Source organism: Salminus brasiliensis, chromosome 7, assembly GCF_030463535.1.
Source record: "Salminus brasiliensis chromosome 7, fSalBra1.hap2, whole genome shotgun sequence".
Taxonomy (NCBI): domain Eukaryota; kingdom Metazoa; phylum Chordata; class Actinopteri; order Characiformes; family Bryconidae; genus Salminus; species Salminus brasiliensis.
This window is the reverse complement of record NC_132884.1, coordinates 37,441,701-37,464,842: the sequence shown is the minus strand read 5'-3', so window position 1 is coordinate 37,464,842 and position 23,142 is coordinate 37,441,701. Positions and strand designations below refer to the sequence as shown.

At 42.4% G+C, this 23,142-nt stretch overlaps 2 protein-coding genes across 6 annotated transcripts; one reads left to right on the top strand and one right to left on the bottom strand.

Annotated features, from left to right (window-relative positions):
• Positions 1-324: 324 nt before the first annotated feature.
• On the bottom strand, positions 325-10,117 carry ctsa (cathepsin A). Its single transcript, XM_072684843.1, has 15 exons — positions 9,859-10,117; positions 9,483-9,643; positions 8,242-8,353; positions 7,933-7,983; positions 7,657-7,743; positions 6,991-7,146; positions 5,656-5,747; positions 4,512-4,596; positions 4,300-4,385; positions 3,758-3,836; positions 3,471-3,616; positions 2,697-2,772; positions 2,224-2,313; positions 1,252-1,353; positions 325-1,135 (listed from the first exon to the last, which is right to left on the bottom strand). Exons 1-15 carry the CDS (start codon positions 9,967-9,969, stop codon positions 1,052-1,054), a joined length of 1,518 nt encoding a protein of 505 aa, XP_072540944.1. The 5' UTR covers positions 9,970-10,117; the 3' UTR covers positions 325-1,051.
• Positions 10,118-10,752: 635 nt separating this feature from the next.
• On the top strand, positions 10,753-23,142 carry ncoa5 (nuclear receptor coactivator 5). Of its 5 annotated transcripts, XM_072684838.1 has the most exons (11): positions 10,753-10,865; positions 14,888-15,175; positions 15,466-15,573; positions 17,470-17,524; positions 18,697-18,909; positions 19,691-19,812; positions 19,934-20,063; positions 20,543-20,742; positions 21,001-21,205; positions 21,362-21,453; positions 22,082-23,142. In XM_072684838.1, the coding sequence occupies exons 2-11, from the start codon at positions 15,013-15,015 to the stop codon at positions 22,795-22,797; spliced, it is 2,004 nt and encodes a 667-aa protein (XP_072540939.1). In that variant the 5' UTR covers positions 10,753-10,865; positions 14,888-15,012; the 3' UTR covers positions 22,798-23,142. The 5 variants fall into 5 exon arrangements, with proteins under 5 accessions (XP_072540939.1, XP_072540940.1, XP_072540941.1 ...); XM_072684839.1 differs by lacking the exon at positions 15,466-15,573; XM_072684840.1 differs by lacking the exons at positions 14,888-15,175; positions 15,466-15,573 and having other exon boundaries at positions 10,754-10,865.

Genomic DNA, 23,142 nt, shown 5'->3' with positions numbered 1-23,142 from the left:
AAAAGTAACATTTGTACATTAATTCTAAAAGTAGCAGTTTTTGTACATATCTCTACCAGTTTTTTTAGTACTTTCCACATAAATGCTACAAGGACAGGTGAATGAGTGAGAAACGTACGGCCTGACATTCACTTGAACGCACAGCTACATTACCCCAACTTCCCATGTAAAACTAATCCCGTCCTAATAGGACTCAATTGTGTAAATTCGACCAGACAGAGTTTATTCAAATGACCAATCAATCAAAAATCAATTAGAGTGATTCATCAAATATTTAACTAGATAGACAAAGTAAGTGCAGTCATTAAATACTTCTGGAAAACATTTCATTTATGTGTGCCAGTTTATTCTGTCCATAGGCCTTAAACAGTGCTTTCAGTCAGTTAACAAAGGGGAAGGTTAAACAAAAACAAACCAAACAACACATCAGAAGTCAATTTTAATATAAAAAAGGATTGTAAAGGCACACATTCCTCCAAACTACATATTCAAAGCATTTAAAAGCAACCCTGAGCAATACAATTCAATCAGAAGAAAACCTCGCTAATCTCAGTGCTGCAACACACATGATCACGCTCATTTTGGTCAAAGTGTTCTCAATCTGTGAGAGGAGTCATTAGTGAAAATCCCTTTTGCAGTTTTGCTACTAACTGCATTGACTGGTACCGTTTACATTTAACAGACAAAACTGCAGATTTAAAGAAAAAAATAACTCAGAACAACTTTAGCAGCTTTTGGCCCTCCAAAGCCCTCCAGCTAAATCCAAGATCACATTGCTGCGAGTCTCTAGTGTGGCTCCTTACTGCTCACCATCCCTTTTCTCACTTACTGCCAAATAGATTACCAAATATTTCCTATGTTGGTCAACAAACAGGATTTCTGGAGGGCTACCGGCCAACGCACAGCTACAGCAGAACATTTAAAGAGAATCTGATCATTCTGGACTGAAAGGAGAAAGGTGCCGCTCAGCCAAACTCAAGTGGTGCATGTCACAGTTACTCAGTGCAAATTCAGACTCCGACACAGCGGCGTAGAATTCCCTGGAGGAGCGTTAGTAGGGCTGCTTGGTGATGAAGCGGCTGAACATGGTGTAGGCTGCTATGGGCTTATCAGTGGGAACCATGTGACCAGAGCCCTGCAGAAGACAGCAAAGGTTACTGAAAAAGCTTTAATCCTCCAACAGTGCAGCTCACTCCAAAAACAACAATGAGTGTTCTGCATGTGCTCGAAGGAGCTCCACAGGACTCTTACCTTGACTGTGAGGAAAGCCAGGTTGGTGAACTCCTTGACGAAGCCGCCCACCTGCTGATTCTGGCCGTTGAAGTAGAGCCAGGTCCTGCGCTCCACTTCAACCTGCAACAGATACACTTGGTCACTGGTTCTGTAGTCTTTTCAGATGGTGAGGAACCACCTGTTGGCAGGCAGAGGCCAATGGACATGGATAAGAACCGTTTTGGCATGATGTGTAGGGGAGGCCGAATGCTTACGCCATCACATGAAAGCATGTATCTTCATTTTTGCTTTTTTCACATGATTGGAAACTGGTAGCGGTTCTGTACAGTGCATCAATCTCATGAATGGACCAATAGAAAAGCCCCAAGTTACCTGGAATATAATTTTGTACTTTGACTTCCATTGAAAGTTTAGAAGGTTTCTCTTCTCCTGTACAAAGTTCCCATTTTAGAGATACAAGGTTTGAGTGACTGCTACTACTTTTATATATACCATGTCTAAAACTCTAGACTCCTGCTCCTTAGTTACAGTAAAAGAAGTGTATTTTTGCAACAGTCTTATACCAGATTTTGGAACATTGTGAGGAGTTGGTGCCATGTGTCCAAGAGAGCACTAGTGCAGTCAGTTACCATTAATTGATCAAAAATACCGCTCAAATGTATCCCAGAGATAACTGCTGGAGCACACTAGAAAAGTCTGTTCCACTGCTCCACAGCCCGGTGCTGCAGGCTTTATTCCCTTCCATCTACTGGATGGCATTGGGCATGGTGATCTCACACTCTCACGTGTCTGCGCCAGAGTATCCGAACATACTAGCAGTGCTTTTCTATGGCAATTAAAACTGTGCATGCTTAACTAAACACCGGTGTCGGATGCAGAGAGCCAGTCAGAATGATAGTTATGTACTCAAACGTTGGAGCCCGAGACTACTAGCGCCAGGCCTGGAGTTATAGTGAACATGCCATGAAACACAAACTCATGAAAACCCACCTTTTGCTGCAGAGACTCCACAAACCACTCATCTCCGAGGAAGTTGCAAGCCATGTCCACGTCTCCGTTGTACACCAGCACACGGTATTTCTGACAAGATGGTGAATGTTTGAGCTACATTTAGCACATCTGATGAAAACTGGTTAGACTCATCATGTAGAAATGACATTTACCACATTTCTCTGTAACTAAGAATGCAATTCCATCACTGACCAGTTCAGGTTCAGGTCAAGCAAGCAGTCAAGTTTTGCATAATTTAGATACAACAATAAAATGCATTTTGACTCTAAAAGATGTGAAGTTTACAAAATTAAGATGAAGGTTTTACTCCTAAGAAAAAGACTTAATCTAAACCCTTTGTACATCTGGTCCCACAGAATACATGGTTTACTCTCAGACACGCCCACCAACTGCAGCATAAACTAAAAGCAGGTATAGCCATTACAGTATTTGCTTTGGCGTTGCACACTCACCAGTGCTCCAAGCAGCTTCAGGTACTGCTTCTTCACATCCATGTAGATACGGTTATAGTTAAGATTCACCTCCGCACTGAAAACAAATAACAATATCAAAAATGATCCATTAGATCAATCGTTCTAAGCCTATTAAAGGATACAGAGGGTCTTACAGCAACATTAGCACTGGGTTTGTGTTTGTTTGCTATTGCATCAGTCATAAATATAGGCACTGCTGGAAATAAAACCTGCATCTCCAAGTTCCTTGACCAAGCCAGTAGAAATGCTGCAGAGACTATACACAGACTTTCACTGAAAGATTTTTTTTGGGCCGATCAGGTGCATCCATGCTGTGCTACCAAGAAAGTGCCAAACACCCCCACTTATTAAATGATCATTACTCTGATACAGTGGTTACACAAAACTGACCAGATACACACAAACAGCACCTAGCTTTGAACAAAGATCTCTAATCACCCATATTCAGATCTCTATAGACAATATGGCCCAATTAACGTCAGCAATCTATTATGTCTATGATATCCCTTTAACATGCATTTGGCTTTATTTGTTTTATAGCTTGAACCCTTTATGTACAGTAGATCTACACTTCATCCATTTCTTCACTCCCAGTTACACTACTGCCACAATTGACCTCAGTTTCATATGCCCTAAAATAGAACCCTGTGGGACTCCACAAACATGCTAAACAGTTACCAAATAACCCACAAGAGTTTATGCATTAGCATTAATCACTGAATAATTGACCAAGGGCGTGAGGGGTTAACCTACCTGCAGATCACCCACTCGAGCGCATCAGGTGAGATGTGAAGAGCAGACTTGACATAGGGGTCATTCAGGTACAGAGCAGATGGGGTGGAGTTGACACAAGGAGGGTCCAGCCTCATAGATTTGAAGAGAGAGATACCTCGTAGTTTCTGAGAAGCAGACATTCCCTCGTCAGCAACAGCTTAGTGGATCAGATTGGTGCGGATATCTTACAAACGTCATTTTTCTAGTCAGGGATAAATGTACTGTACCGCTCATTCATTTAATTAATTAATTAAATTGATTATTACCTGGTTCCATAATGAAGACCACTTGTGCTTAATGAAGCTGTTGCCCAGGTCACGGATCACAAGCTGTCCATTTTCAACACTAAATACAGAAAGATATTGATGTTTGTGGCATTCAGCAAATGTTCTTAGCCAAAGTGACTTGGACTTAAGTTTGGCCTCTTGGTGGTCGAATTATTGGGCACCTTCAAAAGGGGTCAGAGGCCTACAAGACCTGCCACAAAATCTAGCCTCTCAAAAAATAGACCTCAAAACACTACAACTATAAGTAAACCTTAACATCCAACATTATCCTGCAGGACAATGCACTATAATCATAACAGACGGTCCAAAGGTGAAGCCTAGATACTAACGCAAAGTGAAAAAGACCCCAATTAGCACCAACCTTATTGTTGTTGAAAATCTCCAAGTTTCAATAAGCAGTTAGAAAAAGTTAGAAACAACCTATTTGAGGATTAACTCTGCATTAGCCAGCCACTCAGGCTATTTGTATGGCAGCTACAGTACCCCTACAGTTCTTCTCCATAGCTAAAATGTCTTCTCACCTTGTTCCAACCCCCCCAGCACAGGGAGCATAGAGGTTATACATGTTCAGTCCAGAGTTGTACACAATAGTCTGCACCTGTGCTACCTATAAAATAAAAGCACAATGTGATAAATTCTACAAAACAATAAAATGCATCGGGAGTTAGAAGAGCAGACTATATATTTATTCATTTATATATTTTTAAGAGATAAGAGGCAGAGAAACACTTACGCTGTTTGAGCAGTCTGGATCAAGACTATTGTAGAAGTTACAGTTTCCGTCCTTACAGCAGTACTTCTGCAGAGCTGTCCATAAACTGAACAAGACAAGCAATACATTACTGCCCTCAGTAGGGCTGGGCGATATGGTAAAAACACCATCACTATATTTAAAGTCATATACCTCAATATCTGGGAGACACTTAAGGCATCAGGATTGAGGTAATCATTACTTTATTAACATCACTTTAAAACAAACAAGTTAACACCGATATAAATTAGCCCAATTTCTGTTTATTGGTCACTAAAATTAATAACTGTGCTGGACTCTGGCACAGTGTTGTCTGGGCTCAGGACGTCTGAAATTCTAAGTCTTTGATACTAAAGCTAGCAGCTCCTCCCTTCTCAGTTCTCCTTATATGGAAGATGAGCGGATTACTTGCTGATGGTTGAGAACCAGTCGAGGGCACAACGCTGGTTAGATAGGGGGAGTTTTGCTGTTTGCTATTATGTGTGTATAATGTCTGTAGGTTCCTCTAATCATTGGTTATGAGGCCTAGAACACTAGCGGTGACAGAATCAGGTTTCATGAATGGATCAGTCATTTGGATCGGATATCCCATGCAGCCAATTTTGTTAGGATCGGATCGGTGCATGCCTACTAACAATATCCTCTATATGCTTAGAAAAAAATCATAGTGTATCAGAGCAACAAAATTTATCACAATGAAATGTAATCAAAGCTCTAGCCCTCAGACGGAAAGCGGAATTGGTCAGTTTCCCTGCAAGGTCCACCAAGCGGACAAGTCCATTAAAACTTCAGATGCATTTCTACAAAAGCCAAGGACAATTTGGGAGTGCCAACTTCTGCCACCCCCCAAGATGGTCAAACTGGCCCAGGAATAACTTCTATTCAGATGTTGTGACCAGTTTTCTGGTCAAACATGTGATTAGTGGTCATCCAGGCACATTACATGAGACTGAGCTGTAATGGGGAAAGCAGTAAAAGTTCTCTTTTAGACACTGCTGAAAATATTTCCTGAATGATCTGGAGAAACTGGGCTTTCATGTTACAAAACAAATAAAACAACAAAAATGCACTTGTGGCTTGTTGGACCTTTTAAACACTACAGACAAAAAAAGAAATGGAAAAACACCTTGATCCAAGCAATCCGTGGTAATATGCAAAATAGACCAGCGAGTTGTCGTTCAGCTCATAGCTGGCCAAGCCATTTCCAACCGCTATACCCTAAACGATACACATAAAAACACATAGAACACAAACACACACAAACCCCTCAAAACCAATGTCCACTACACGGACAAATGCATTGGGACACTGCTCCCTCATTGCTTCGTCCAAAATCAAGGATATTAAAAGATACCAAGAGGCTTTTGGAGTGGGTTGGAGTGACTGTCTGCACCGTCCAGGGAAGAAGGCTTTCTACTAGACCTCCTACTACATTCTTCAAGGAGCACTGCTGTGAGGATTTGATTGCAGAGCGTACATGAGGTCCGGATGTTGGGTGATCACCCCACCTCGTCCCACAGTTCTTCCTCAGCTCAATGCTGGGGGTCTTTATACCTCTGTAGCCCACGCCTGGCATTAGGCAGCATGGTGCCAAGAGGTTTATGTTTATCTGCTCCAGAGAGTTCTATTCTACTGGCAACAGTTTTCTGCAGGGACTAGACAAGCTCGGTCAGCGTGTACACGTCTCGGTCAGCAATGGGGCAACTTAAAAGTAGACGAATGCAGGCAGTGGAAGAAGTGTCCAAAGACATTTGGCCATATTAGTGCATGTCAGCACATTAAGGGTGTAACGGTACGTGTATTTATACTGAGCAGTCAGTCACTTTACGGAAGTCATGGTTCAGTGCACGCCCAGGAAACCCAGTATGCTTCAAGCTGTGGACAGGGCATCCACCCTTAGCTGTAAGCCGCAAAGCAGGTGAAGCTTGGACCTGCATGGTATTGTGGGAACTGTAGTAAATTTACAAGTGTTACTGTGGTAACAGCAGTCATGTGTCGCCCATCTTCATTTCTGCCTCAGAGATTGTGATTCTTTATCGCTCACTGTTCTGTTCACAGTGAAACTGCGATGAAAGGGTTTCTAATATTCTGGCCTTTATCCATTTCCACATGAGGCGAGCAGTTCTGGTGTTGGACAGTTAAAGCATGCGTATGGAAACAGCAGACATGCCAGCATTTACATTTTACTGCTTAACACACTAAAGCCTGCGCAGCTACCACAAGGGGGCGCTATATAATACTAGGTGGAGCATGCAGCAACTTATCCCACTATCTATTAAAACACTATGAAAATAACTAGTCTTATGCATTTGAGGAATTTGCATAATTCGTTGGACTGACTGACTAACTAACTTCTATTGACCCACAAGGTCCAGACTGCAGTGTGAACCGAACCATGACCCCTGTGTCCGGTTACACCCCTCCAACACACCCCTCAGTCTTCAACCCACTAAACAGGCACCTTCAGGTTGATGCTACTGTCCTCCATAACCCTCTCCGCCAGAGTCGGGATGTAAATGCCTCCGTAGCTCTCGCCAGTCAGGAAAAACTCATTCTTGCTGTACTCCGGGAAGAGTCGGAAGAACTCTTTCAGGGCCAAGTAGTTGTTCATGGACACCTGGAGGAAAGATGTTCTTAGATTAGTGTGTTTAAAAACATCCTACATAAACAAATGCATGAGTATTTCATGGATCGGTCCTTTGGATCAGATTAATAATCCAATACTTGATCCAGCCAATTTTGTCAGTATTATGACAGACATCTGATCCTAGTATCATATCGGTGCATCCCTACAAACGATTTCCTCTATATACACACACACACACACACACACTTAGACAACCATATTGTGTATCACAACAAAACTCATCACGATACGATGATATATCATCATATTGCCCAGCTCCAGCCCTCAGTCAGACAGTGGAATTGGTCAATTACCCTGTAAGGTCAACGAAGCGGACAAGTCCACTAAAACTTTAGATGAATTTTTATGAAAGCCAAGGACAATTTCAGAGCTCCAAGTTCTCCATCCCTGATTTTCTTAGATAAGTGTATATATATGCATGTATGTATAAATAACTAAATAAAATGCAAACAAATGCAGGACACTTCAGCGTGCGCTCACCTCTGTATCGTTGGTTGTGTACTTCTTGTCATCAGAGTAGGAAAAGCCGACACCTGCAGGCGACTCCAGGTATAGCACATTGGCAATCTGAAAATTAATGGGTCTGTTTAGCTCTAAAATGAAAGAGGTGGTGACGTGATTTAGGGCTGCAGTGACTTGTTGATGTCAGATTAGTGCCGAATGTGAAACAGGAAAGAGAAAACACACTGAAATCCAACCCTTTATCTGATTAGCAGTCCAGTGAAACATGAAACACTGCAGAATCGGATTACATACCATATTCCAAGAATAGGGATTGTACTCTAGAGTGGTGCCATCTTCTTGGATCTGTAGAAGAAAAAGGACAAGCCATTCAGCCGGTACTCTAAAGCAGGGACACGTAGATATGAATTAGGAGAACTGAGCAGAGAACTGCAGAATTACCTCAAACCTCAACCTAAGACAGTTTGCATAACTACAGTCAATAAACACACAACGATTTAAAGAAGTTTCACTGCAAGTCATCATGTAGTCTCTCCACCGGAACACACAGGATGAGAAAGCAAGACTGGGGAAACAGGGGGGAGGCACTGGATTTGGTCTCACCAGGAAAGGCCCATGTTCTGTCAGTAAGCCATCCAAGGAGCTGCATCCTGGACCCCCATTCAGCCACAGAACCACTGGGCTGTTGGCTGGGTCTTTCTGCGACTCCACAAACCTAAAGGAGAAGATCACAGGTGTGTGTAGGTATGTGTTTTTACAGCCACAATAATAAGACCAAACTTTACACAGACTTTACACCCCAGTAAAACCTTCAGAGAGACGCTTTACGAGGTGTCTGAATGTAGGTTTACTGTCTGAACTGTAGAACAAAAAGAAAAATAACCCCAAAAACCTTATTTTGCAGTTTATAGGGGGCGAGCTGTGCCTCAAACCAAGGGGGGAGGGGTGGATAAGGGGGCGAGCTGTGCCTCAAACCAAGGGGGGGTGGATAAGGGGGCGAGCTGTGCCTCAAACCAAGGGGGGGTGGGGGGTGGATAAGGGGGCGAGCTGTGCCTCAAACCAAGGGGGGGTGGATAAGGGGGCGAGCTGTGCCTCAAACCAAGGGGGAGGGGGGGTGGATAAGGGGGCGAGCTGTGCCTCAAACCAAGGGGGGGGGAGGGGGTGGATAAGGGGGCGAGCTGTGCCTCAAACCAAGGGGGGGGGAGGGGGTGGATAAGGGGGCGAGCTGTGCCTCAAACCAAGGGGGGGGAGGGGGTGGATAAGGGGGTGAGCTGTGCCTCAAACCAAGGTGGAGGGGGGGTGGATAAGGGGGCGAGCTGTGCCTCAAACCAAGGGGGAGGGGGGGTGGATAAGGGGGTGAGCTGTGCCTCAAACCGGGGAGGGGAGGGGGTGGATAAGGGGGCGAGCTGTGCCTCAAACCAAGGGGGGGAGGGGGTGGATAAGGGGGCGAGCTGTGCCTCATACCAAGGGGGAGGGGGGGTGGATAAGGGGGCAAGCTGTGCCTCAAACCAAGGGGGGGAGGGGGTGGATAAGGGGGTGAGCTGTGCCTCAAACCAAGGGGGAAGGGGGGTGGGGAAGGGGGCGAGCTGTGCCTCAAACCAAGGGGGGGGGCGGAAAGGGAGTGAGCTGTGCCTCAAACCAAGGGGGGGGGCGGAAAGGGAGTGAGCTGTGCCTCAAACCAAGGGGGGGGGCGGAAAGGGAGTGAGCTGTGCCTCAAACCAAGGGGGGGATCTAATGTCTACCTGATGCTTTAGAAGCTCCATAAGGTTTTAAACTAGTTAAATACCACAGAAAGTGTTAATGTTATTGGGGGAAGGTGAAAAAACAACCGTGAGTCAGCCCACCAGTAATGGAGGTGCTTGTTCCCCGCTACGGTGAAGTAGCCGGAGTACTGCCTGAAGCTGGGCTGTTTCGAAAGTCCGGGGAGAAACTTGATTTGGTCCGCGTCTGGGGCTCCGAAAACTCCTACCGCTCCAAGCAGCAAGCACACCACCACCAAATACATCTGCATTAGAGAGATCACAGCTGACTGAACTGCGCACAGAGCACTTTTATGAGGATTCATGCAAGAAACGCCGGAAAAGTTCAGTAAGTTGTACAAGCTCCTTATTTAATAATAATAATAATAATAAATAATAATAAATAAATAAATAATAAATAATAATAACAAATAAAAAATCAGATCATAATTAGAAAAAAAGCCATTATACGCTTCCTTACCTTTGCAGCTGTTAAAAGCAACAGGGAAGTAAAACCCAGCATAAATACAGAAACCAACTCATGTGACTGTGGCCCCGTGATCCGGTCACGTTGCTGACAAACCAGCTGCATAAAAGTTTTTTCTTTTAATGTTTACTTCATAATAATACTTAATTAAAAATGTCAAACGAACAATATCACCGAACTTGTGAATAAATGCATTGTAACATATGCGTAAAAAAAATAATTAAAATACGGCGCGATTATTGAACTGAACTTTTATTTTGACACGAACACACGTAGGAGTCGTTTACGTGTCTGACCCTGTAGTACACAGAGATCAGGAAGTGAGGTCTTCTACACACAAATACGGACCTTTATGTTCACTAGAGAAACTAATATATAACTTATATATATAGTTGAATGTCGAAAGACCTTCTGCTAGACATATATTGCCCAATTTCAGTGTTAACGTTTATATTTAAAGACCTGCGTAGCGCACTGCAGAGGGAGCAGACGGAGTCGTTAGAAACGTACCCGCTTCTGATGAACCGATTCTTTTGAACTGCCTTCCAGTGAATGTATCGTCCGATTCAGTTTATTCATTAGCTACATACACGGTCTACATACAGCGTCTATCACTTACAAGAGAAATGCACAACACTACACAGAAAAAAAACCCCAGATGTTTGAAGCTTTAAAAGGCAAATAAAAATGGAAAAAAGCAAGATATAGTCCTCATTAAAATTAAGCGTTTATAATTTCTAATTTAATTTAATTTAATTCAATTAACCAGGAACTGTGACAAATATATACTACGTTATTCAGTAGATAACCGTATAATTATTTGGCACTCGTAAATCGGGTCCACCGGTAGCTAGCTAGCTATACTAAAAAGAATCGGCTCCCGTGATTCATTTGTTCGAGAGTCGGACCTCACTACGCTCAGGTAGACCGAGCTCACAGGAAAGGCGAGTAAGCTACATCGCCGTGGGAGCGGATAATTTAACACGCTCTTCATGGTAAAGGTAAGGATTGTGTTACTGAGGAATTAAATAAACCGTTTATTAATAACTTCTAGCTACAAAAAAAAAAAAAAAACACAGCTTTTCTGCACCGCGCGCGCTAAGGCGCTGGCTAATGGGTTAGACTGGTTGGCTGGTGTGAGCTGCAAAAGCAGCGCCGCTGTCTGCACGGAAAGCCGCGGTGCATTTAAATTAAGACCCATGACGACTTAATCACATCTTTTGAAGTGTTTTTACAACTCTTAACATTACTTTAAAAGCACTAGCGCCGTGCATAAACGCTCCTTTGTTGCTCCGTGTGCGGCTGCTGGCGGTGTTGACCGGTGAAACAACATGGCGCGTGCGGTGTGTGCGTGTGATTTTCAGTCTGTAACCGGCTGTAAGGATCTGGTGTGTATTTCAGCGCGTAGCAGGAGTCCTGCAGTTCTTCCTTCAGCTAATACCCCGCAGCTTTGGCGGTCTCTGTGTGCGAGGGGGGTGTTTTCTGTGTCGGAGTTGCTGCAGCATTGCGCCTCCGTGCTGCTCGCTCGCTACATCAAAATGGCCGACCGGCTCGTGTCTGATGCTCTGCTCTGATTCAGAGTCATTTTGTGATCCATCCACAGTTTCTCTGCACCTCTCTCCTTCTCCTGATCTCAAACAGCACCATATCCACCTTCTCTTGTAGTTGGGGTGTCGATATTTAAGGGCGTTTTCACGGCACGCGGTATTTTGATGCGCGAGCACGGAACGAAACGAGCTGCTCGTGCTGAGTTAGTCAGCGCGGCGCCCGAGGGGTCAGATCAATCAGTCTGAATATTTATATTTAATAAACCATTCCCTCAGTTTATCAGTGAACTATGAAGGGAGGGAGCAGTGTATTAATCTGAGGGAATGAGTTGTTGAAGAAACAAATTGTTAAATTGAGAGAATTAATTGTTAAACTTGGGGAAATGTTGTGTTGACCTGAGGGACGAATTGTTAAACCAGGGGGACGATTTATTAAACTGAAGGGGTTAATTGGTGTTTTAGAGAATAATATATTATATTGAAGGAATGGATTAGTAAATTTGGAGGAACGAATTATTAAATGAAGGGAACAGCTTGTTGAATTGAAGAGGAACAAATTCCTCAATTCAACAATTTGTTCCTCCTCAAAACAAATCGTTGAATTATTAACATGTTTTGTTAAAGTGAAGGAATGGATTAATAAACTTGGAGGAACGAATTATTAAATTAAGGAGGAGGAACAAATTGTTCTTCAACAATTCGTTCTTCCTCAAAACAAATTGTTGAATTGATAACATGTTGTGTTGACCTGAGGGAACGAATTGTTAAACCAGGGGGACGATTTATTAAATTGAAGGGGTTAATTGGTGTTTTAGAGAATAATATATTGAATTGAAGGAATGGATTAGTAAATTTGGAGGAACGAATTATTAAATGAAGGGAACAGCTTGTTGAATTGAAGAGGAACAAATTCCTCAATTCAACAATTTGTTCCTCCTCAAAACAAATCGTTGAATTATTAACATGTTTTGTTAATGTGAAGGAATGGATTAATAAACTTTGGGGGGATGAATTATTAAATTAAGCAGGAGGAACAAATTGTTCATCTTCACCAATTCAACAATTCATTCTTCCTCAAAACAAATTGTTGAATTGATAACATGTTGTGTTGACCTGAGGGAACGAATTGTTAAACCAAGGGGACGATTTATTAAACTGAAGGGGTTAATTGGTGTTTTAGAGAATAATATACTGAATTGAAGGAATGGATTAGTAAATTTAGAGGAACGAATTATTAAATTAGGAGATCGGATTGTTGAATTGAGGAGGAGGAACAAATTGTTCAACTTCCTCAATTCAACAATTTGTTCCTCCTCAAAACAAATCGTATTATTAACATGTTTTGTTAATATGAAGGAATGAATTAGTAAACTGGGGGGATGACTTTGATCTGAGGTAAAGAATTGTTCAACTGGGAGGGAGTAGGGCTGGGTGATATGGTAAAAATACTGTAAATATGTGAATTTTAATTTTCATGTTACACAATATTTATCACAATACATGTAATTACAGCATCAGTAGCTACAGATTCTTATAAACTACTATTCAGATTCTCTCCTGTACTGAATACAGTGATTTATACTCCACATCTGCTGCTCTTCATCTAATTAACCCAGTTTAATTACACTGCTAGTACTGAAACCTGCAGCTGATCAGTGTTTATTAAGCACTAATAGTCTCCTCCATATGCTTAGAAAAACAAATTATCACGATATGATAAAATATCACCATATTGCCCAGCTCTAGGGGGGGATGCTCTATTGAATTGAGGGAAAGAGTTGCTAAATTTGGGGAACTATATTTTGTTTTGTTATCCTGAGGGAATGGATTAGTAGACTGGGGGAACAATTTAATTAAATTAAGGCAACACATTTCTGAACTGGGAGAACACTGTTGAAATCAGGGAATTGTCAATTCACAAAAAAATACATTTTATGATTGGAGGGACATTTTTATTATTTATGTTCTTGAGTGTCTTAAAGTTTTGTTTCAGTTAATAGTGTAAAATCTTTAAAATGTGTAATTTCTCAAATACGTTCATGCTACTGATGCTTCTTGCTGTATAAAACGTTGCTCACCTAATGCTCAGACTCTGCACAATTTTTGGCTGTAATTTTTAAGTATACTTATTTGGTGACAGAAAATCATAAGTAAACACAGAAAGGCATTTTCCAGGCTGTTCATGTTTCCATCCCGAAACCACTTGGGCAGAAATCGAGGCATAATTCTGAGCTTCATATTTGTATGTGGGCGCTTCCGGGGAGGACCTGAAGGCGGCCTCCTGTGTTGTATAAAATGTAAAAAATGTTGCTAGCATAATGGATCAGCATTACAGAGAAATATCCTATTCAGAAAATTGAGATGGCACAATACCGCTTTCTTTCCCAGAACCGATATTAAAATCGTGATTATCGTTTTTAGGTTGGCAACTTTTCAAACTCTCGACTGAATCCGTCCGATTAAATCGCACAGCCGGTATCACATTGCATATTGCGAGTGTGTGCTGGTCCAGGGTGAGCTCTTTTCTTTTCTTTTTTTTCCAGACCATCTTGAACATGTTAAATCCTACCCACCCGTTACCCTTGTCCATGAACAACAGGTGTAAATTGCCTGTTAGTTAGCTGACCATGACAGATGGGTTTCAGGGTGGTGGTGGTGATGAGAATGTGGTGAGAATAATCTGCTTTTTGAAACGCTTTGCCGGAAATTCAGTACAATATTTTCAATATTTCTAACAGGCATTTGTTTTGCATGGAGGGATGTTTTCCAGTCCCTCCAATTAAAACTTCCCATTTGAAGAACATTTTATGTTGAGGCTGCCAGATGCAGCTACTGTTCAACATGGAAATTGATGGTCAAGTCATGAATGATCAAGACCTTATTTATTAATTGTGGAATACGGGATCGTCACTGACTTCGATTTTCCTCAAACGTTTGTATGCTTCAGCTCGAGTTTGGCGATGCGTTTCTGATTCGTCAGCTCATGGTTTCAAACAATTCCAGCTTTGCTTGGAACATTTGGGGAGCATTTTCAATTTCCCCCTCGTCACAGTTGATCACTTTTTGGATTCTGTTTTGGACGAGACCCGTTTTCCGGTTGTCCCATCATTTGCAATAATCTTAGTTTGTGGATTTTTACCCAAGTTCTTAAATCCGTCGCGTCAAGATGACTCAAAGAACGAATAAATCTCAGTAATGCGCTGCCTGGTGCTCTCAGAACGTGGTTTCTTGTTTCTACAACACTTTCTAAACAAAAAAAGCAGACCACTTTGCTGATGATAGTATTAACATAAACAGATTCTGTAGATTTGGATGTCTGAGTTTGGATTTTGTTCGTTCTCATCTGTTGTTGAGTGGTACTGTTTTTTTAATTTCTCCCCAAATGTTGCAAACTACATCCGTAAATTTTGTTTTCAAGACATTTTATCATGGAATTTCTCTTTTCTTCCTCTATGTTGATGCACTGACATTTTCAGGACCTGGGGGAAAAATAAATTATTAAAAGAAAAAGAAATACCAAACAAATTCTGTATACACTCTTGTATACAATACCAACTGCATCTCCAGCAAGCGGGTGCTAGGAGCTGAAGCAAATAGCGCCATGTCGCACAGAAGAAGCCGAAGTGGAAGTCCACCGTCTTACGGCACCAACAGCAATGACCCTCGCGACCTGGAGAGAAGGATTTTTGTCGGCAATTTGCCCACTGCACACATGGCGAAGAAGGACATGGAGGACCTGTTCAGGCCATATGGGAAAATACAGGGTTAGTAGCTAATGTCCACCTTTCTTTTTTTGCTGAAGTGAAGAATAATGGAATCTGCTGCTTGAATTTGATTGACTTTGAAGCGTCTAAAAAGATCACGGGTCGTCTCAAAGGTCAGCTTAGAACTGTGTTTTACAAGAAAGCGTCAAAAACGTAATTTGGGTTTGGCTTTGCAGAGTCTAAACTCCTCCTAAATGGAGTTGTATTACTAGTTTGTGTGATTTGAAGAACGACGTATCAGTCCACCATCGAATATCACGTTTCGTGCATGAAACTTTTCCTTTTTGCAGCCCTGTCCCTGTTTCGCGGGTACGGATTTGTGCAGTTTGAACGAGTGGAAGATGCCGAGGCAGCTAAAGCAGGACATAACGGTCGAATTTATAGAAGTTATAAACTAGGTAAGATTAAACTAGTGCATAAACATGTTTACCACACCTCATGTTGCCCATTACTTGACATTACTTTAGGGATGTCCTGATCAGGTTATCTTGCCGTCCGATCCGAGTCTCTAAATGCGGAGTCAGCCAATTCCGTTCCGGTCCAAATAATCCAGCCACACAGTTTAGATCAGATGAGCTGCTGACTGATCCGTTAAGTGAAACCTTTTATTTTTTTAGTATCAGTTTCTATAATCGGATATTCTGGACTGAATGATTTAGTGATCTAGTAGTTTAGTCGAGACTTTTCTTAAACTGACTTTTTTAAATTTTTTTATAGTGTTTATATTTTATAATCCAGTCTGACTCTCCTCCCTGACCAATCAGCTTACCAGCTCCTTTACAACACTGCAGTCTAATCACTTCTACATTCCGGACTGGTATCTGTGGCTGTTGGTCTACTGGTGTGTAATAACTGGTTTATAGTGGGTGAATGTGCTGTGTGTGATTTGGTTTTCTATAGCATAGGTGTGCATTAGCTTCCACTCGGTTCTAAACGCGCTGTTCAGTCCCGGTTTAACAGAGTGTTTCAGTGATAGTTTTGTAAAGGTTCAGATATTATGGTTTGTTCTCAGGTTCCACTGTAAAATAGCTCCATGCTGCAGACTCACAACTCTTTTATTTACCTTCTGAGAACATCCGGCTGGGCAATAATGTCTGTTAATGGCACCTTGAGGGCATCGGATGGCGCCGTGGTTAAATCAAAGACTCTAAACTGGGTTGGGATTAAAATAGCCGGTACCTGATCCAATCAAATATGCTGGCATGAGCCCTGATCCCTATACTCTGGATTGGCTCGGGACATCCCTAGTATTCTTACCTGAAACCAGCAAGTAGTTTAGTTTAGACAGCCGTAGAGAAATGGGTATGAATTACTATTGTAATAAAAAATATAAATTTTTAAAACTTACTGTTTAATGGATCGTATAATAAATATTGTTGATGTACAGATCTACAGTACTTTTAGTTTAGTTTAGCCCTGTCCGCTGCGTCGAACCTGTAGTCCTGTATAGCCCACATACTTTGGGTATCGTTTATTGCTGAATTAGTGGTCCGCAACATGCAGTCATTGCGTTGTTGCTCACATGCTGCCATTTTCATAAGCAGAAGTGAGTGTGAGTTACTTTTTATAAAGAATGCGGGCAAAATCCCAGTTAGTGTTAGTCTAATGCAGTCTTTTGATCTGTCTGGGGGAAAAACATATTTTGGGTTAGCAAATTACTTTAGATCCAGGATTAAGTAGATCGTGTTCGTTAGTGTGGGATTAGTTTTGTGATGTAATTGTTCTCTGTGCATCTCGGTGGGTTTTAGTCCTATCCGGATCTGTACAAATAACCCCAGGTTATACTAATGCTGTGTGAACTTCCATGTTGGTACATATTGCATCATATCTTATGGAAAACCTTTCACTGGTTTTCTCAGCTATGGAAGAGCTTGTGTGTCGAGTCAGTGAAACGCGCAACAGTCGGCACAGAATCGAGCCGGTCGTACAACTCTGTAGGCGAATGTGGGCAAACCCTCAAGTGTTGTATGATGCATTATTATTATTCAGATCCAGAAACTTATTTTTGTTTTTAATTTTTGTGTGGTGGTGATGCAAAAATCGAGCCACTCCTCGGTCAATCCTGTGAGAATCAGTCATTAATATTTCGTATTAAAATTACACTAGCGTGTGAAACAAATTCTATCCGAATAGGGTTTAAGTGCAAGTATCTCTGTGTCCTGTATTCTGCCAGGCTCACAAAAATCATCCAGTACAATTATTTTTATAAATTTTTGGTCTTGTGAGAAATCCTTTAAGTGTAGACTTTTCTCAGTAATTTATATGTTGAACCTTTTGGATTGGTCTGTTTACAGATGTAAATATGGCAGCGGAGAGACGACAGAAAGCCAGGTCAAGTCCTCCACGCAGGTAAAGTATCGTTGGGAGAGTGGGTACGAAGGTTTCGATGAAGCGTTACTGGTAAACTTTTTTTTAATTTATTTTATTTTAGTTTTCTTCTACCAAACTTTGCCAGTGTTTGATAGAAGCGACAATATAAATCGTTTCAGGCAACAGAAAATGCGGACAATTTCAGGCTCTCCTTTTCAAAATGTGTCCTTTTTTGGTTGTTCGTTTTAAAGGGTTTTCAGAACTGAAATAAAGTTGAAAGGGCAATTTGAGTCTACTTCCCTTTGTGTCCTTGTCTCCTAACAGTGTGGTGTTCATTCTGTCTAGGATTTATGCGGCATTTCAAAGACATGTTGTCTATAATTGCATCTCGCTCACGCATGTCCTACGTTTTTTGTTTTGTTTTATTTTGTTTTATTTTTTCCTCGTCCTTTCAAGACCACGTCCTGTACAGCGCCTGTGAAGAGGGTGGGCTGAGGGACACGTTGTCCCTTGTACAAGCAGTTCAGGGTCGGTACGAAATATAAAAATATTTAGCTTATAGGTTGGGCCTGACTGCATTTTGGCTGTGGCTAGGCCCGCCATTGGCTTTGCGTGAAATAAAATGAGTCCACCTCTGAATCTGGGAGCGTCTGTCTCTTCACATCCTGTCAATCACAAAAACTGTTTTTACAAGAACATCAGCATTTGTATTTGATGGATTCATCGTTTTTGCAAAGTAAAGGAGTGCGGCTGTTAAACTACGTTAATATTAATAGCTTTAAACGATTACCGATTTACGAATGTCCTCTGGCGGTGCGGTTTGGTTCTTCTACAAACTGGATAATGCGGACAACCCTTGTATTTTGGAAGTGTTCATGTAACGCTTATTTGGACGTCATTTTGGATTCGTTAGCCCAAAGATTCCTACTTCTGTCCTTCCGTTTCTCCCCTCCGGACTGATCTCAAAGGATCAATCTGGAACCTTCATCAACTTTTAATGCCTCTGAAGACATTTAACGCTTTTCATCCAAGATTTCAATTTCTGTCAGTAAAGACTCGTCCGTCTATCAAAAATATCCGGGCGTGAGTATAAATAAACCTCCAGCCTAGCTTTCCGTATAAAAGAGCACGTTGGTTATTCATCATTACCAGAGTCCAGGTTGTTTCCCTGTTCAGTTGGCATTTACTGACTTGTTGTTTTGCCCATGCAGGCAAGCAGGCTATGGGGACGGCAGGGAGCCCCGCCCCCGCTCTCGATCACCGATGCATGGCCGAGACGGCCGGGACTCCCGCGACCACCGGGACAGCAGAGACTTGAGGGAGCACAGCCGAGAGCCGCGGCCTGGGCCTCCTCGAGATCATGAAAGCGACCGCTACAGGGGCTCAGAGGGCAGAGAAAAGGACCCACGAGATGCTCCTTACAGGTAGATTAGCATTGACTGTAATGTGGAATACGCTATATGGACAAAAGTATTGGGACACATTTTCTTAATTGTTGAATTCCGGTGTTTTTATTTTTTGTATATATATTTTTTTTTTATACTTATTCTGACCTATTACCACAGGTATATAAAATCAAGCACCTATACATGTAGTCTGCCTTTACCAACTTTAGTAAATGAATGGGTGGTTCTAAAATGCTCTCTGAATTCCAGTGTGGTACTGGAATAGGAGCCACCGATGCAAGAAATTTATTCCGTCTTGCATCAACTGTGAGCGATGTTACAGAGTGCTAAGGAGCATAGTGCAGAAAGGTCCCCAACGCTCTGCTGGCACAGTTACTGCAGGCTTCCAAACCTGCTGTTGGCGCTGCATATTATTGGCTATGGATTTAGAATCGAATGTAATAAAAGGGCTTGTAGGTGTCGCAACTGTTGTTGTCAACTGGTTGGTTTCTGCCTAATTAAGTTTTGATGATGTTAACAAAGGTAATCCGAGTGGTCCGGTGTGACATGATGTACTACAAAACTGTTGGAAATGTTCCCTACAAAAGTTTATATTCAGTTTAAACATATATTAAACATTTAGAAGCCATGTATGCTCAGTAATAAATTCATAGTAAATGAAAGGTTATGGTAAACCTCAAAACCGCTGGTTCCAATCACCACTAGAAAAACTGCGATTGTGCAGTGGACAAAAGTTTCATCACTGCCAGTGACACTATTGAGTAAGATCCAGAACTCAAAGCAAATGTCTTTTTCACAGAGATGATGCGTATGACCGTGACCGTGGCTATTACCGAGGCGAGTATGAGCCTTACCGTAAGAAAGAAGAGCCATATGTGGACCGCTATAGGGAGCCATGGAATGGAAGGAGGGAACCTGAAGGTTGGTTTACTAAAGAGCACCATTTATCTCTCTCTCTGTCTCTGTCAGCCAACAAACAGGGTCTCTTAGAGTTGCTAATAGGAAGCTGTTAATGATAATTAATGTATTGGCTCTTGTTCAGAGGAGAGGGCGCGGCCCGAGGAGCGCAGGAGGAACGAGCTGTACCGTCAGTACTACGAAGAGCTGCAGCGACGCTATGATGCTGAGAGGCCTGTGGACTGCTCGGTCATCGTGGTCAACAAGCAGCAGAAGTGGGTCTCTTCATGTATCATACTCGTTTTGATGACTGTTGCTGGGTTAAGATCAGGTGGGACTTAATTTGGCCCCTCTGACATCAGATCGGCCAAAGAACCAATTTGCGATACGTTTATATCACCTACCTTCTAACCTGCTTGACCCAGCACACCTCCTGTCCCAAAAACACAGCAACACTTCAATTAATGAATGTTTGCCAGTCATGCTCGCCACGTGATTGCTCATTTAAGCTCTGTGCTCAACATGCACTCCTGTGATTGCACTCTGGTTTGCTGGTTTGTGTACTTGATGCCACTGCAGATCATTCTCATTCGCATTTTACTCCATTCAAAAAAAAAAAAGACTATAGAGTAATTAGTATAAATGATTCAGACTGCTGATGCTTAAGCCATAACCTCCCATGTCAGAAGGGGTTGCAGATGAACAAATTGTGCTTGTTTATTGTCCTGATTCCTCTTGTTTTGACCTTGTGTAGAGAGTATGCAGAAACAGTGGGACGAAAAGTACGAGATCTGGGCATGGTGGTGGACCTAATCTTCCTCAACACAGAGGTGTCCTTGACCCAGGCTCTGGAGGATGTGAGCCGGGCTCGTACTCCCTTCGCCATCATAATCACCCAGCAGCACCAAGTGCATCGCTCCTGCACAGTGAACATCCTCTTTGGAACGCCACAGGGTACGAGCAGCTTGATGACCGATAATAGTTGTTCATTTGTCTAGAAGTCATTAAGATAATGGTAGATTCATTTTGGGAGCCATTAAGATAATGATTTTTGCTATCTGCAAATTTAAAGCCAAGTTAAAAGAGCCTGTGAAGAGACTGTGAAGAGATTGTGAATTAAAAAAAAAAAGGTGGACATGGTTTTGAATGACTTTTCTTGGTATTCAGGGCTTTCATCTGAAAGATGTAATGGTCTCCTTTGTTTTTGTCCAGAACACAGAAACATGCCCATGCAGGATGCTATGGTCCTGGTGGCTCACAACTTTGACTCCTTTAAGGTGGAGAACCGTGCCAAGGAGCAAGATGAGATTGCAAGAAAAGCTGCAAAGATGGCCGACGACGTGTTGATGAGGGAGCATGAGCGAGAAGGCCATCCAGTCTCCTTATTGACTGCCATTACGCTGCTGTCAGAGGGCCGGTATGTTTGCAGAGTTTTGAGCGTATAAGTAAATGCATTGAATATAGTGTAATTGTAAGCCATGTACTAAGATTGATGAGGACCTTTTGATTGGAGATATGAATTGGCTTTGCAATAAATGTATTGGATTTATTTATTTTTCTTTTCTTCTCTAAGGTTCCTGACTCCTGATGAGTTAACAAGGCTTATTAGCTACCTGCAGGACAAGTGTAATCGTCTGGTCAGAGGTAGCACGGACCCTCACCTAGGTAAGCCTAAGTTTTTGTGGTTCAGGTGGAATTTACAATGCATAATGGGTCCTGTTGGCTGATGTTCAGCCCAGTTCTGTGATCGTTTCCTGTTTAGACACATGTTAAACCGACAATTAATAGAAATTAAAGTAGGAAAATCACAACTTTGGACACTGGCCCGCCCAAGACCAGAACTGAGTACCTGTTATACCATGTAATATGACTATGGTGATATCGCTCACCACCAATAGTTGGCGATCCTGCTATTTAGCATTTATCATTTTTTTTGTTTCTATTATGCTGATCATATGGTGCATATCGTCAGTACCTATAGAACACTTATCAACTACACATACTCATAAAACCGATTGAGTGATGCAAAAGAAGGACCACCTTGGTTCCACAATAAACCATGTTTGTAATGAAAATGCATGACATTAAACCTTTTGTAAGGATCATCACACTCGCCATTACAAACATGGTTCTTTATGATACAAAGTGGTTCTTCTGTAGCATCATTTAGCATCAACTTTATTTTTAAGAGCAAATAATTATAGAGCTTTATTTATTTGGTGATATTTCTAAAAGAGATTGCTGTTGAACCGGGCTTGAAACTAAACCCCAGTTTTCTTTTCTTTCTGTGCAGGATCTCACCCATCTGCCATACCAGCCACTCATGAGCCTTCTCAGCCCACCCCTGGCTCCCAGACACACCCCTCACTTTCCACACATTCTGTACACACTTCCCACCTTGCCCCTGCCTCCACATCCACTACCAGCCAACAGCAGGAGCTGCAGGCCAAAATCCTCAGTCTTTTCAATAGTGGCTCAGGCTCCTCTGTGGTCTCAACCGCCGTTTCAGCCCCCCAGTCACAGGGCTACAGCTCCAGCCTGGGCCAGCAAAGCACTGGACTGCCCTCCTCACTTTCAGGCCAGGCCATGTCCTCGCTAGCTTCCGTTCAGTCTGCAGGCATGCTGAGTCCCCGGCCTGTTGCAAGACCTCCTGTCAGCCGCCTGCCGGCACCGCAGGGTCTCCAGAGACCCGCCGCCAGCACAGGGACTGGTATCAACTTCGACAACCCCAGCGTGCAGAAAGCCCTCGACACGCTCATTCAGAGCGGGCCAACGCTCAACCACTTGGTAAATTCGGGCAGTGCAGCAGCAGCAGCACCACCCCCCAGACCAGGACAGGGAATGGGCCAAGGAATGGGCCAAGGAATGGGCCAAGGAATGGGCCAAGGAATGGGCCAAGGAATGGGCCAAGGAATGGGCCATGGTCTGAGCCAGGTCATGGGCCAGAGTATGGGGCAGAGTTTAGGTCAGGGGCCTCCACCAGTGTCCCACTACGCCCGCCATTATTGAAACGCATTCACACTCAACAGTCATGAGCATTGTTCTGTGATCTTTGATTCTCCTTAGAGGTTTCGTTTTTGCAAAACAACTTTTCACTCAATCATTCAGTGTTTTATGTTCTGTTTCTTACTTGGAAATTTCTTTTAGATATGTGAAAAGTCAATGACTTTCAGTGTCACTATTTGCAGTTGTACCAAATGGGAAATGTGATTTGATTGATTTAAGTCTTTCACAAAGCATGAGAGTCTAATGTGATTAAATCACTCAATTGAATATTTCTCGTATGACCTTTTATATAGAGCCAGTCATTTGTACATACCCAGTTGTGATTTAAATAAACACATTTTGTGACGA